The sequence below is a fragment of the Polypterus senegalus genome, chromosome 11 (assembly GCF_016835505.1).
Source record: "Polypterus senegalus isolate Bchr_013 chromosome 11, ASM1683550v1, whole genome shotgun sequence".
Lineage (NCBI taxonomy): Eukaryota > Metazoa > Chordata > Cladistia > Polypteriformes > Polypteridae > Polypterus > Polypterus senegalus.
Genome location: NC_053164.1, coordinates 57,703,717 through 57,717,093, shown reverse-complemented (window position 1 = coordinate 57,717,093; position 13,377 = coordinate 57,703,717). Strand labels below are relative to the sequence as shown.

Genomic DNA, 13,377 nt, shown 5'->3' with positions numbered 1-13,377 from the left:
ACTTTTTTTTTTTTGCTTTCTGTTTCAGTCCATTGAAGGGTGTATGTTTTTGTTTTTTTCTGTTTTAGATTAATGGCAGTGGATTGATGTTAATGAAGCCCCCCCATCTCCTTTCCAAAACCCTGACCCCTCCAAGATAAGAGATCCTGCAGGAGGAGGAGGAGCAGGAGGTGTTTGAGGAGGATGGTCCGAAGGGGAAGCCTAATACTTTGTGGAGCTGCACTCTTTGTGGCTTGGAACGCCTTGCTCTTCCTCTTCCTCTGGGGAAGGCCTACCTTCACCGGCCCTTCAAATGGAGTTGGAGTTGAACCAGGAGGCAACCGAGAATGGGTTGGTGGAGTTGACCTGACCCAGGATGTTGTGCGACTGGCTGAAGAGGTAGAAACAGAGCTGGAAAAGCAGAAGCTTCTTTTGCAGCAAATCCAGGGTCACCGAGCACTGTGGGACAAGCGAAAGCAGATAAAACAAATAAAAAATAGAGATGTGAATCCATTTCCAAAAAGGGATGCTAAATCCGCAATGGTCAATGACCCAAAAATTCCTGAAGTAAAGGACATTGTTATTCCTATTTTAGTCATCGCTTGTGACCGGCCTACAGTTAAGCGATGTCTTGATAAGCTCTTATATTACCGACCTTCCAAAGAGCTGTTTCCCATCATAGTGAGCCAGGACTGTGGCCACAAGGAAACCTCCAAGGCAATTGATTCCTATGGTGATCAAGTGATGCACATTCGCCAACCTGACCTTGGAGACCTTGCAGTGCGACCAGACCATAGAAAGTTCCAAGGCTACTACAAGATTGCCCGACATTATCGCTGGGCACTCAATCAAATCTTCCACACATTTAAATACCAAGCTGCAGTGATTGTTGAGGATGATCTGGAGGTAAGTGACTTTTGCAAGGCTTAACACTAACTTTTTAAAAACTATAGGATGCGGAAACTGAACAGCCTGTATTTGGAGTAATTAAGATGCTGTGCTGTTATGTGTCGGCTTGCTGCCACTGTATAGCATTTCACCCTGAAGTGACTTAACATGTCAGAATTGCAGCTCTGTGCACACCCGTTTCTTGTGACCTAGCCTGTGACGATTGGAGAGGTCTAATTCAATTTATTGAGCATATTTTCACAGCAAAAACACTCCTTATATAGCAGTTGAAGTTTAAAGTGCAAGATGGTTATTTTCAAAAGACATATATAGGCAAGATGCTGCGGAATTAATCCTTCATTTACTTAAAGTGTGCGGAATGTGATTCCATTCCACAGTCTGTTTTATAATCTTGCTTTCATATAATAATATGCATCAGCAAAATAAAATGAACTGCATAAGCAAGCCTAAACTGCCAGAGTTGGCTCCAACATGCAATCCTCGTACCCAGCAAAACAAACGTTTTACTACTTTTGGCATAAATCCCCAGAGCACAACAGTACATGCAGCACCATAGGGATTCCTTTCAGGTTGCAGTGAATTAGTAGTAATTAAAATTTTTAACAAAGTGTAATATTTTATATTTTAATAGGTTCCTTATAAAGGGTGAGTCAGAATTTATGTTAACATTTGAATGGTACAAATAAACAATTTATTCACAAAGCATACTTCATATGTGAAATAAGATTTACTGGAATGGCTCAGCCTTTTCGCCGTCATGTTCAACACCACATGTGGTGCATAAATTGTATACAAAGCAGTACCAACTCGGCCTGTATATACACGTTCAGTATAGCAAATGGCATCTCTGCCTACTCACCTTGTGTTGTACATCCCCTTTTAAATAAAAAAATAATAATTATGTAATTTTAGTAATATTGCCATATTTTAACAAGGGATCAAAAAAGTTAAAAATGTGTTAAAAGAACGCTGTTTTTATTCCTGTGTAATTAAAAGATGTAGTCTTGTCACATTTGTAGCATCAAATGCCTCTGTTTTCGTTCAATCATGGCTGACTTTTTCCAGAATGTGCTGCAGTTAGTGTCTCTTTCATCTTCACACACTTCTCTGTATTTCAACACAGGAAACTTTTATAGCAGCTGCAGGTTCTGTTCTGCTTTTCAGCCCTTTTACATTTGTCCCTTGCTAAGGTAAAGGAGACTTGACATTCCTGGCTCCCTCACAGGCTTACATGGCAGACATTATTATTATTATTATTATTATTATTATTTTAAACTTGCTTTAGTTGCACAAAGGAAAGCCAGGAAGTACACTGCACACGGGCAAAGCTTATATTTTAATTTTAATCATAAAACCAAATAACGGTTGGCAAATTATACACTGATCTGCTGATTATGCGTAATGAGCAAAAACTGTCTTCTTTCCAATCCACGGCCAAAAAACACAAGAGGCTGAAATTCTTGGCAACCAGTAGTCAAATGGGTGGCTCGTGGCAAATTGGCAACCTGTGATGTCAAGCCCAGCATTGAGCTGACAAAATGTAAATAAGAGTTTGAAATGTTAGATTTTGGGTAAAATGTTTAGGTCAATAATTTATCTCCACAGTTGTTAAGATGTTTCCCTTCATACATTTCAAAAAGATTTAATTGCAAAATGTACTGTGTTTTAATATATATGAAGAATATGTTCTTTCTTTGGAGTGGCTGCTTTATATAACCGTACGTTTTTGACAGATTATTTCTTGTGCCAAAGTTGGGCTTTCAATGTTTGTTCTTTTTTTTTTGACAGATCTGAAAAGAAATGACATGATATACATTGCCTTCTTTTGTAAAATGGCTAACTTAGACTTACTTATTACTTTGTTTTGTTTTATGTAATCTTGTCTGGTATTGATACCAGGAACACGGACATGAAAAAGTGCCAGATACTCCATGCCCTAATTTCTTCAGTCAGATACGTTCCAGGCTGCTGTCTGTACCCCTCTGTTTGCCCATTTTCCTTGTCGTGTTTGTGCACATCGTCGTACACATCATCATTTTATGTTTAAGTTCTTGGGAGTTTCCAAAAACATGGAGTGGAGTGATAATAGTCCTGTCATTGCCTCCAGCTGAGAATCTACAGTATACAGTTTTAAAAAATTCTACATGAAAAGATGGTAAGAATTTAGGAACAGTTTTGCTTTTGATATTTCCTCATGGATTGTATCAGCTGAGGTTGTCTCCATCTGCCTCTAATTTTCCGTCAAGAATTAACATTCACCAGTGGAATGAATTGTCTGTAGGTGGAGACTGGTATCATTGGCATCACTTTTTTACATCTAAAGCCGCCTTGTTAATCTGTATTAGTGTTATCGGCATATGACAAGGACAATGGGTTTTCTTTTTCAGCAGTAGATAAAGGCAATCTGATTAAACAAAAAAACACAGACATACACCCCAAATTGTCTGTCTGTCTCTCTGTGTGTGTGTTTGTAAACTCCATAATGTTTGGGACAAAGACACATTTTCCTTGATTTACCCCTCTGTTCTGCACTTTAAAATTACAACTCAAACCATTCAGACGTGATTTAAAGTGCCGACTGCAGACTTTCATTTAAGGGTATTTGTTTGTGTATGTCGATCACACAATGTAGAAAATGGCAACACCTTTTCTATGTGATTTCTCTCCCAGCCCCCCATTTCAGGGCACCGTGTTGTTTGGGACAATTGGCATTACGGGTGTGTGTGTTTTGTGATTCCATTGCTTCATAAGATCCTTCGGCTTGCTTCTACCTTTTGGGGTCTTCAGTTGCCATTGTTCAGCAGCATGAGGGCAAGGGCTGTGCCAGTGAAAGTCAAAGGTAGCCATTATGAGGCTGAAAAACAGAAATAAAACCATTAGAGACATCAGTAAAACCTTAGGATTACCTAATTAACTGCCTGGAATATCTTGAAGAAGAAAGAACACACTGGTGAGCTCAGTAATCACGGAGGGACTGGTAGGCCAAGGAAGACCACCACTGCTGATGACAGAAGAATCCTCACTTCAGTAAAGAATCGGCCCCAAACGCCTGTCCAACACGTCAGAAACTGTCTTCAGGAGCCAGAGCTGGATGTGTCTGAGACGACTATCTGTCTGAGGCCACACTACAAGGCACAAACTACTAGTTGTCCACAAAAACAGGATGGCCAGATTAGAGTTTGTGGAAAAAGAACTTAAAAGAGCCTGCAGAATTCTGTATACAGTTGTTACGGAGAAACGAGAGAAAGATGAACCTGCATCAGAGTGATGGCAAGAGCAACATGTGGAGACGAAGGAACTGCCCAAGATCCAAAGCAGACCACTGAATCTGTGAAACATGGTGGTGGGAGTGTTCTGGCTACCACAGGTACTGGCACACTAATCTTCATGGATGATGGGACTGCAGATGGCAGTGGCACAATGACTTCTGAGGTGTACAGAAACATCTTATCGTATGCTCAGGTTCCAGTAAATCAAGGAGACAACTCTTTGTCCTGAACATTATGGAGGACACAGTATATGTATTTCTATTTTCAGTGTGAATGGTAATTTTTTATTTTTTTTTTTTAATTAAATGAAAACACTTCTGTGGAATAAAAACTTTTAAAAAGAAAACCGCGTTTTCATTTGGATCCATTGGAGTGGACCAAGCCTAAGGTGTAATGTGCGAAGGCTTAACATATAATCGGCTAGTCGCCAAGTCCTAAAATTTAGGTAAATCTAACCATGGGGGACACTTCATGGCATGAACATTTTATTTTATTGTAAAAGACATTAAAGACAGTAGGAAAACAAATGGACAGTCCTGCTGCCTCTGTGTTGATTTAAGAAGGTAAATGGAGTCGGGCGCTGCTAACCACTTGATAAAAAGACAATGGGGACCGGCTGCATAAAACTTTAAACAAACCATTGGCAATGCGGTCTTGCTGTTGAATCTGCAGAGCGGATATGGTTTTCACATGTGGCTTCTGCAAGTTGGATTATTTTTTTTTGTTCAGTAAATAAAAGAAATATTGTTCTGATGATCTGGTCATATTTTTTTTTTTTTGGAGCCATTTGTGATGGACCTCCGATTCCAAAGGGTTCACACACTTTCGCGCAGCTCTACGTATGAGAGCACTGTATTTCATGATCCATCACATACTGCTCAATCAAGATAGCTAAATCCACACGTTGGTAAGGATTATGCTTTTTATCTACCAGCTAAGCAGGATGAAATCCTGGTGCTAACAGACCACTTTGGAGGAGCATCTGATAGATGGCTTGTAGATGTTGATAAGCCAGCAGACTTGCCTGTGGAGCTTCCATAGCTCGATCTTTGATAAAAGGCTGTTGTGCATTATTTTTACTACTCCTTTGATAACTGTAGTGCTTGGCAGTTTTGTTTCTTTCTTCCATCCTTGTTTTTAGAAACCTGAAATTGGCCCCACTTACATTCAGTGATGTTGGATAGATTTTGAGTATATTTAGTTTAAAATTAAAATGAGCGGAAGTCACATGGATTTCAAAAAATGAGTCATGTTTTTAGACTGAGCACCTGGTGTTTGATTGATAGTCTTCAAAGCGATGTCCTCTTTCTGAAACCACAGCATTAAAGCAGGAAATGTTCTGAAAAAGAAATTTGTTTGCAGTGTCATCGCCATATACAGGTAGCTGTGCTTGATTCTATGAGTCTCTTGTGAGACGGCTTTAGGTCTGACTGGATTCGGTGTGGTGTGTAAAATGAAAAATGCAAACACTGATAAGCTGTCTAAGGATTCTACAACCGACTTGTAGAGACTCTTAAAGGCGCTCTTTGTGCCTCTGCCATACAAACCGGGGTCAGTGGGCAGTGTGCCCCTGTCTAGTTCACATGCCACTGTTCACTACCAGTTTATTCACCTTTTCAAACCAGTTCAGCTATTACCTCAAATGTCAACACTTCCTCCTTTCTTTCAGTTTATGGAACAGTGCAGATGAAGCCCAGTAAAAGGCGGGCCTCTGTATAAATACACAGGCAGATTAGTCGTCTTCACCAGAGTGTAACGTCTTTGTTTCTTAAGAACGGCTTATCTAGGACAACTGAGTTTATCTTAATGATGTGCACTCTTGTGTCAGCACAGATTTCAGTATTAAAAACATGGCTACAGATTATGGAGAATTGCCTTGAAAAGTCGAAGCCAGAACACATTTTCTAAAAAAAAAAAAAAAATTTTGTTTCCATCTCACAAAGACTGATTATCAATTAAAATGTGAATATCTTGACAACAGCATAATGTCGCACTACCAAATCTAGCACAGGTTATCACCCAGCTCTTAGTCCAGTTTAGTGCAAAACAGGCCCCTTACACCCTGCTGTCTTAACGGTTCATCAAAAACAGATCACATCTTTTACTCTCTCGTTTAAATTGAATTCTGTTGTAAGGCTCTCTAAGGGCGGGTTATTGCAAGTCTCCTATTCTTCATATAAAAATATGCTTTTAAAAAAGTTTGTGTTCCGACCCCTCCATATTAGAATATATGTCTTTAATTTTTATTTTTATTTGCTTTCCTATAGGTATCCCCAGACTTCTTTGAGTACTTCCGTTCTCTCTTTCCCCTACTGCTTGAAGATAAGTCCCTGTGGTGCATCTCTGCATGGAATGACAATGGCCGTGAACAGATGATTGATCAAAAATCTCCTGAGCTCCTGTACCGGACTGACTTTTTCCCAGGGCTGGGCTGGATGCTGCTGAAAGACCTCTGGGAAGAGTTGGAGCCCAAGTGGCCTGCCTCGTTCTGGGACGACTGGATGAGGCAGCCAGAGCAGCGGAAAGGCCGGGCCTGCGTCCGCCCAGAAGTTTCTCGCACCATGACTTTCGGTCGGAAGGGTGTGAGTCTGGGTCAGTTTTTTGACCAATACCTGCGTTTCATAAAACTCAATGACCAGTTTGTGCCTTTCACTCAGCGCGATCTCGGCTACCTCAAGAAGGAGGCTTACGATCGGACGTTCACCGAGCAAGTGTATGCTGCCCCAGTAGTGACTGTGGAGGAACTGCAGGGAAACCGAGTTTCAAGCTCCGGCCCTGTTCGGATACAGTACTCCACAAGAGACAGTTTTAAAGCTTTTGCCAAAGCCCTTGGGGTCATGGATGATCTCAAGTCTGGGGTTCCTAGAGCTGGTTACATGGGGGTTGTCAGCTTCATGTATCGCAGCAGGAGGGTATACTTAGCGCCACCTCCTGGCTGGACAGGATACGATACAACTTGGAGTTAACCCCTCCGCAGCAGTGGCTCCCCCATTTTTTTTTTTTTTGTCAGCCCCCCTCTTCTACAGTTGTGGTAGCTTCCAATATTACATTGCCTTACTTTTTTACGTTTATTTTGTTCCCTGCCACCCTTTATTGTTACCCATTGTTAAACCTTTAAGCAAACCTGAATGGAGTAAGTTGTATTTTATTTTTTTTTTCTCCCCCCACCTATTAATTGAAAATATCGATACAAGGATGATGCAGGCCATCTGCTATTTATAATGCATGCTGCTTTTTTTTTTTTTTTTATCTAGAAATTTTAGAATTGATCACCTTGAACCACACGTAAGGAAAAAAGTGTTAAATTTGGTAGGCAGCAGCTGAGAGCAGTAAAAGAGCGAAAGAGGAAAAAATGGAAAGACTAATACTTGAACATGAGCGTGTAGGCCGTAGCACACTGGCAGGTAAGAAGGAAATCCAGGCAGCACAAGAGTTGTTGGTTTTTCTTTTTCCTATTTTTAGGAAAAGTATGAATTTGTAACATAAACACATAACTACAAACACTTGAGATGTTTGCTACCGGGGTGTGTATGGATGCATACGTACATTTGTATACATTCACGCGCAGGCTTTGAGTACTAAAAAGCATTTGCTGGAAAGACTGCATATATGATGACGTCCTTGTAACTTCTTGTCAATGCAGATTTTTTTTTTTTTTTTCTTTTTCTAAATTCTTTTTGAATGTTTCAGGTGCAAATTTTAATATATTTAGGTCTTTTTTCTATTTTTCAGATGTTTTCATACACTTTTTTCTGTAAGAATACAATAACTTTTTCACCAAACTGATTGCTTCTGAAAAGCTTGTAGGAGAGAAAACATCCATGGTTTTTCTTCCTGGGAATTCTTCTTTTATATCTTCTGTATACTAGTTGTTGTTTGTTTTTCCCTTCAAATCATTAGAAAGCCAGGGCACACATGATCATGTGCTGTTTGCCCTCTAAACTAAACTACATTAGGACTCTTGCGCCTGTACAGTTCTACTGCTCACGTCGGTTACTTCCAACACCAAGTGAAAAATGAAGCCAAACGTATCCCAGACATTCTGGATCTTTCAGAGATTTTGAAACCAATCGTGTTTCAGCTGTCTGCTCACTGAGCATCTCCTTTCGTAGGGTTTTGGGTGGTGGGGAGGTGGGGGGGTGTTTGGGTTTTGCCCAAGTCTGTCAGTGTGGTCAGTTTTCTTGTCTTTTTTGTGTTACCAGCCTTGATCTACCATTGCCTGCCACAGCATGAGGGCAGTATGATCTTTGGTATCCTTGGTGTCTGTAAGAAACTGTATCCTATCTGAATCGGGCATCTCTTTCAAGTTGTCTGTGCTGCACAGCCATATGTACAGTTGCAGGATTAAACCATTGAATAGTCGTCATTTATGTCAAATATTCATTAGGACAGCTGGGGTGTGTGGTGTGAGTGTTTTTGTTTTGTGTGGGAGTTCCACCGGATTCAGGAAGATACCAGGTCGAACTTTTTTATTCCTCGGCCCCTGCTGTTTTCTGTCCTTGCATGTTACCCTACACCCCCAATATACTGCACACAGCAGACACTGCCAGTTGAAGTGCTAAATTAAAGCCCGTCCATGTTCTGTTGGCCTCACCCCATACTGAACTAGGCTCACAAATGTCTTTGTCAGATCAGATACTCGCTGATAAAATTCTAGAATTGACCATGACTGATCAGAAAGTGATGCCTAATGTTGAAATAACAACAAAATTAGAAATTCCTTTTGATGTTTTACAGCACAGACATGGCAGATGCTTGGCTCAAAGTTCAAGTGTTCCACTTGTTAAGTGCAGCTAGAGTTCGGTCTTTCTCTGATATTGGTTAGGTGATAAATCAATCAAGATGTTTCCCAATATCTCTCTTACTTTGCTTTACTTTGGATCAACACTCAATACAGATTCATTTCTGGATGCAGTTCTGGGTTACCTGCCTCCAAGCTTCCATTGTCAATGTGCCGGACTCCTGGACTGAAACAGACGAGGGTTTGTCACCTTTAGCTGGCTAACAGGCACACGGGTATCACTTTATGCAGTATGCACAGGAAGCCACTCAAGTCCATCATGGTGCTATTACGTACATTAAATAATGTGACAGTCATCATCGAGAAAGATCACTAAGAAGCAGGAAGTTGGGTGGCAGCTTGCAGCAGAGGCACTTTTTTAATTTAATTTAATTTTAGGCCAAAGAGTAAAGCATGAAGAAAGCAAGACTGAAGATATGGCTGGGTAAATGTTTGTACTGACTAAATGAGTGCACTTTTTGTCTACAAAATGTGGTTTATAGTGACGTGTGGGGTTTTTGTTGTGTGATTTTTCTTTTTTTTTTTTCTTTTGGTTTTTATTTACACAAAAATGTTATTGGTAAATGTCCTATTGAATTGACAAAAAGATCTTGGCCTTTAGACCTGGGCATATATGGCAGGCAGATAACAACAGTTTTCTTGTTTACTGTAGAGATCTATTACACAAGTATTTGAAAATGTTCAAATTGATACTATACTCCAACTCCTGTGTGAAAAGCCATGCTGATGTTCCACTTTGCTTGCAGTTTTTGAATAGAAGGTGAGGGGACAAATACCTGATTTAAACCCAAATGTCATTTGTGTTATGTCTGTAAGCAAGAATTAAAAAAAAAAAAATTCAGATATCCTGTAAAAGGAAAATTTTTAAATGTTTTTTTTTTTTTCTTTACATCTAATAAACTTTAAGTTGGGAGCAAATTGCCTTGTCCAAATGGTCAGTAATTACGACATTTTCCCTTTGTGCAAGATGGAAAAAGGCTTTCAGCAAAGGAGCAAACGCTTCTTGTCTGAGATGTTAGACTACTAATTTAAAGTCAAACTCTTTGGTTTACCTCTACGTAAACCATCTGTGTTCTTTAATACAATTATTTTACTCCTATACATGCAAACTTATTCAGGATGGAGTATGGTTTACAAACAAATGCTGAAAATAGCATTTATTTTCAATTTTATCAGCAAATCAAATGAAAGGCTCTTGCTACACCATCTGGCCTTTTATTTGAACATTTTAGAAGTGTTATGGTTTTGGTAATTTCCTCCCTTTCTATGGAGGAGGTCGCACTCAATGTTTATGCATTGTTTGTTTCTATCTTTTTTTTTTTTTCCTTTAAATTAAGGGCTGGGCTGGGGTTTCTCATGTTTACATTCTGTGAAAAGTAGGAAGGGAGACTGAATTGGGCCTATCCTGTCATGCAGACTTTGTATGTAAATAATAATAAAGTTGGGCAATTGCTTAACTGTTTTCATTTGGTATTTGTCACAAGTAGTTCACTTGTTAATATATTCTTGTTTGCCAGTAATATTTATTTAATACATACGATCACATAACATGGTTAACTCGAGGTCTCAAGACGTGAACTGTCCCTGGATAGGACACCATCCCATCATTGGGCCCACTCTATCAAACCTGCACAACCTGAGCAACACCTTGCATAACAAGCCAAAATGTTAACATTCCCACCCAAAAAGAAAAGAAACAAACATAAATACTAAAATGTCAGCATAAAGAAATGCATGTCTAGTGTCTGCTGCTTTACTGTTGCATTTGGAACAGAAGACTCGCATTTCTTTGTGCACTTTTCTTGTTATATCCTTTTTCCAAATGGAGTGACACAGCCCCTTTTATAATACACCTGGATGTGCTTCCTGATGACCTTCCTGCAGCACTTTCTGGTGTGGCGTCCATGGACCCCCACAGGGTTGAGTGGCTCCTAACAGCTCCTATTTTGAATGAAGTATTGAGACTGTGCCTGCCTTCTCTATACAGTACCTGTATTTTCCTTGGAGACCTGGACTTAACTTTTTGTCTCTCATGTAATTCTGTGACACAAGCTTGACAATACTTGTAATAATAAAAAAAAATCACTTAAAGTACAAAAATGTTATGAAAATGATGGATGTTCGCATCTGATGCTGTTCCTCACTTTTTTTTTTGTTCATCACAAAGAAAACTTTGAGAAGCACTATGAAACTCCAACAGTACATTATCCACACACTACATAACAACTACCCACACAGATGCTCCGTGGACTGCTGAATTCGTCTATACCTGTGTGAGGTTGAGCCCACACTCTTGGCGAGTTGGCCTGATTTTTTGGTCTAACAAGGACACAACCTGTTGCAGAGATCCTGAGACTCAGTGAAAGTATAGCTATGGCATTAAGTATTTTTTGCATCATATTTTATCTTCAGTGGCCATTTTTAGTTGAAAAAATGTTTGTTATACTTAAATTTACATTTCACTAAAACAAAATTTGTTAAACATGATGTTGCATGAACATTTTTTGGGCCAACAAAAAGTAGGTTTTTCTGCAAATGTCATTACTTCAGTATTTGTTATCATGGGATTTGATGTTTGTGTATATTGATCTCCACAATGTAAAGGGTGGATGTTGTCCTGGGTGGCTTTTTAATTCAGCAATTGGCGTGATCCATAAGCTTACATTCTTCAATATCCAAATGAAATGGTCTCTCTTTCTGATGTTGCTTCCTATGTTGTCACATCTTTTTTGGTCAATTGGATGAGCCACAGTATATTTATATTAAAATTACACGTGGGCACTCCACAACATGTGCCCAAAAAGCTTTGATAGTGTATGTAATTTTACAATCTCTTACTGTCTCCATTCTTTTTGACATTAAGTTTTTTTAACTTGTCTTACTAATTTAACTAAAAGCACCATTAATTCCTTGGATAACTTAACGGATGCATTAAAGTTTAAATTACTGGTGCAATACAGAAAGAATGCACAAATGTATTTGGGTCATAAATTATTAGTGTATAAGTCAGGGTGCTTTCATTGTGAATTGCCGGAGTATATTAGTTAGTTAAATTGACATAAGGGCCCTGGAAGTTCTTTTGTATAGTGCATCTGGAATGTATTCACAGCACATCACTTTTTCCACATTTTATGTTACAGCCTTATTCCAAAATGGATTAAATTCATTTTTTTCCCTCAGAATTCTACACACAACACCCCATAATGACAACGTGAAAAAAAGTTTACTTGAGGTTTTTGCAAATTTATTTAAAATAAAAAAAGTGAGTAATCACATGTACATAAGTATTCACAGCCTTTGCTCAATACTTTGTTGATGCACCTTTGGCAGCAATTACAGCCTCAGGTCTTTTTGAATATGATGCCACACCTATCCTTGGCCAGTTTCGCCCATTCCTCTTGCAGCACCTCTCAAGCTCCATCAGGTTGGATGGGAAGTGTCAGTGCACAGCCATTTTAAGATCTCTCCAGAGATGTTCAATCGGATTCAAGCCTGGGCTTTGGCTGGGCCACTCAAGAACATTCACAGAGTTGTCCTGAAGCCACTCCTTTGATATCTTGGCTGTGAGCTTAGGGTCGTTGTCCTGCTGAAAGATGAATCGTCACCCCAGTCTGAGGTCAAGAGCCCTCTGGAGCAGGTTTTCATCCAGGATGTCTCTGTACATTGCTGCAGTCATCTTTCCCTTTATCCTGACTAGTCTCCCAGTTTCTGCCACTGAAAAACACCCCCACAGCATGATGCTGCCACCACCATGCTTTACTGTAGGGGTGGTATTGGCCTGGTGATGAGCGACGCCTGGAATTCACACCAAAGAGCTCAATCTTTGTATCATCAGAGAATTTGGTTTGTCATGGTCTGAGAGTACTTTAGGTGCCTTTTGGCAAACTCCAGGTGGGCCGCCATGTGCCTTTTACTAAAGATTGCCTTCCATCTGACCACTCTACCATACAGGCCTGATTGGTGGATTGCTGCAGAGATGGTTGTCCTTCTGGGAGGTTCTCCTCTCTCCACAGAGGACCTCTAGAGCTCTAAAAGAGTGACCATCGGGTTCTTGGTCACCCCCCGATCGCTCAGTTTAGATAGCTGGCCAGCTCTAGGAAGAGTCCTAGTGGTTTTGACCTTCTTCCACTTATGGATGATGGAGGCCACTGTGCTCATTGGGACCGTCAAAGCAGCAGAAATTTTTCTGTAACCTTCCCCAGATTTGTTCCTCGAGACAATCCTGTCTTGGAGGTCTACAGACAATTCCTTTGACTTCATGCTTGGTTTGAACTCTGACATGAACTGTCAACTGTGGGACCTTATATAGACAGGTGTGTGCCTTTCCAAATCAGGTCCAATCAACTGAATTTACCACAGGTGGACTCCAATGAAGCTGCAGATCTCAAGGATGATCAGGGGAAACAGGATGCACATGAG

The 13,377-nt window shown here is 40.0% G+C and overlaps 1 protein-coding gene across 3 annotated transcripts in view; it reads left to right on the top strand.

Moving 5' to 3' along the window:
* Window positions 1-10,415, top strand: part of LOC120539021 (alpha-1,3-mannosyl-glycoprotein 2-beta-N-acetylglucosaminyltransferase-like) — a 45,950-nt gene extending 35,535 nt beyond the window's left edge. For all 3 annotated transcript variants that reach the window (XM_039768709.1, XM_039768708.1, XM_039768710.1), the window contains exons 2-3: window positions 69-885; window positions 6,425-10,415. In XM_039768709.1, the coding sequence (XP_039624643.1) occupies window positions 184-885; window positions 6,425-7,123 (1,401 nt within the window). In that variant the 5' untranslated portion in view covers window positions 69-183 and the 3' untranslated portion in view covers window positions 7,124-10,415. The remainder of the gene's footprint in view (window positions 1-68; window positions 886-6,424) is intronic.
* The last annotated feature ends 2,962 nt before the right edge of the window (window positions 10,416-13,377 follow it).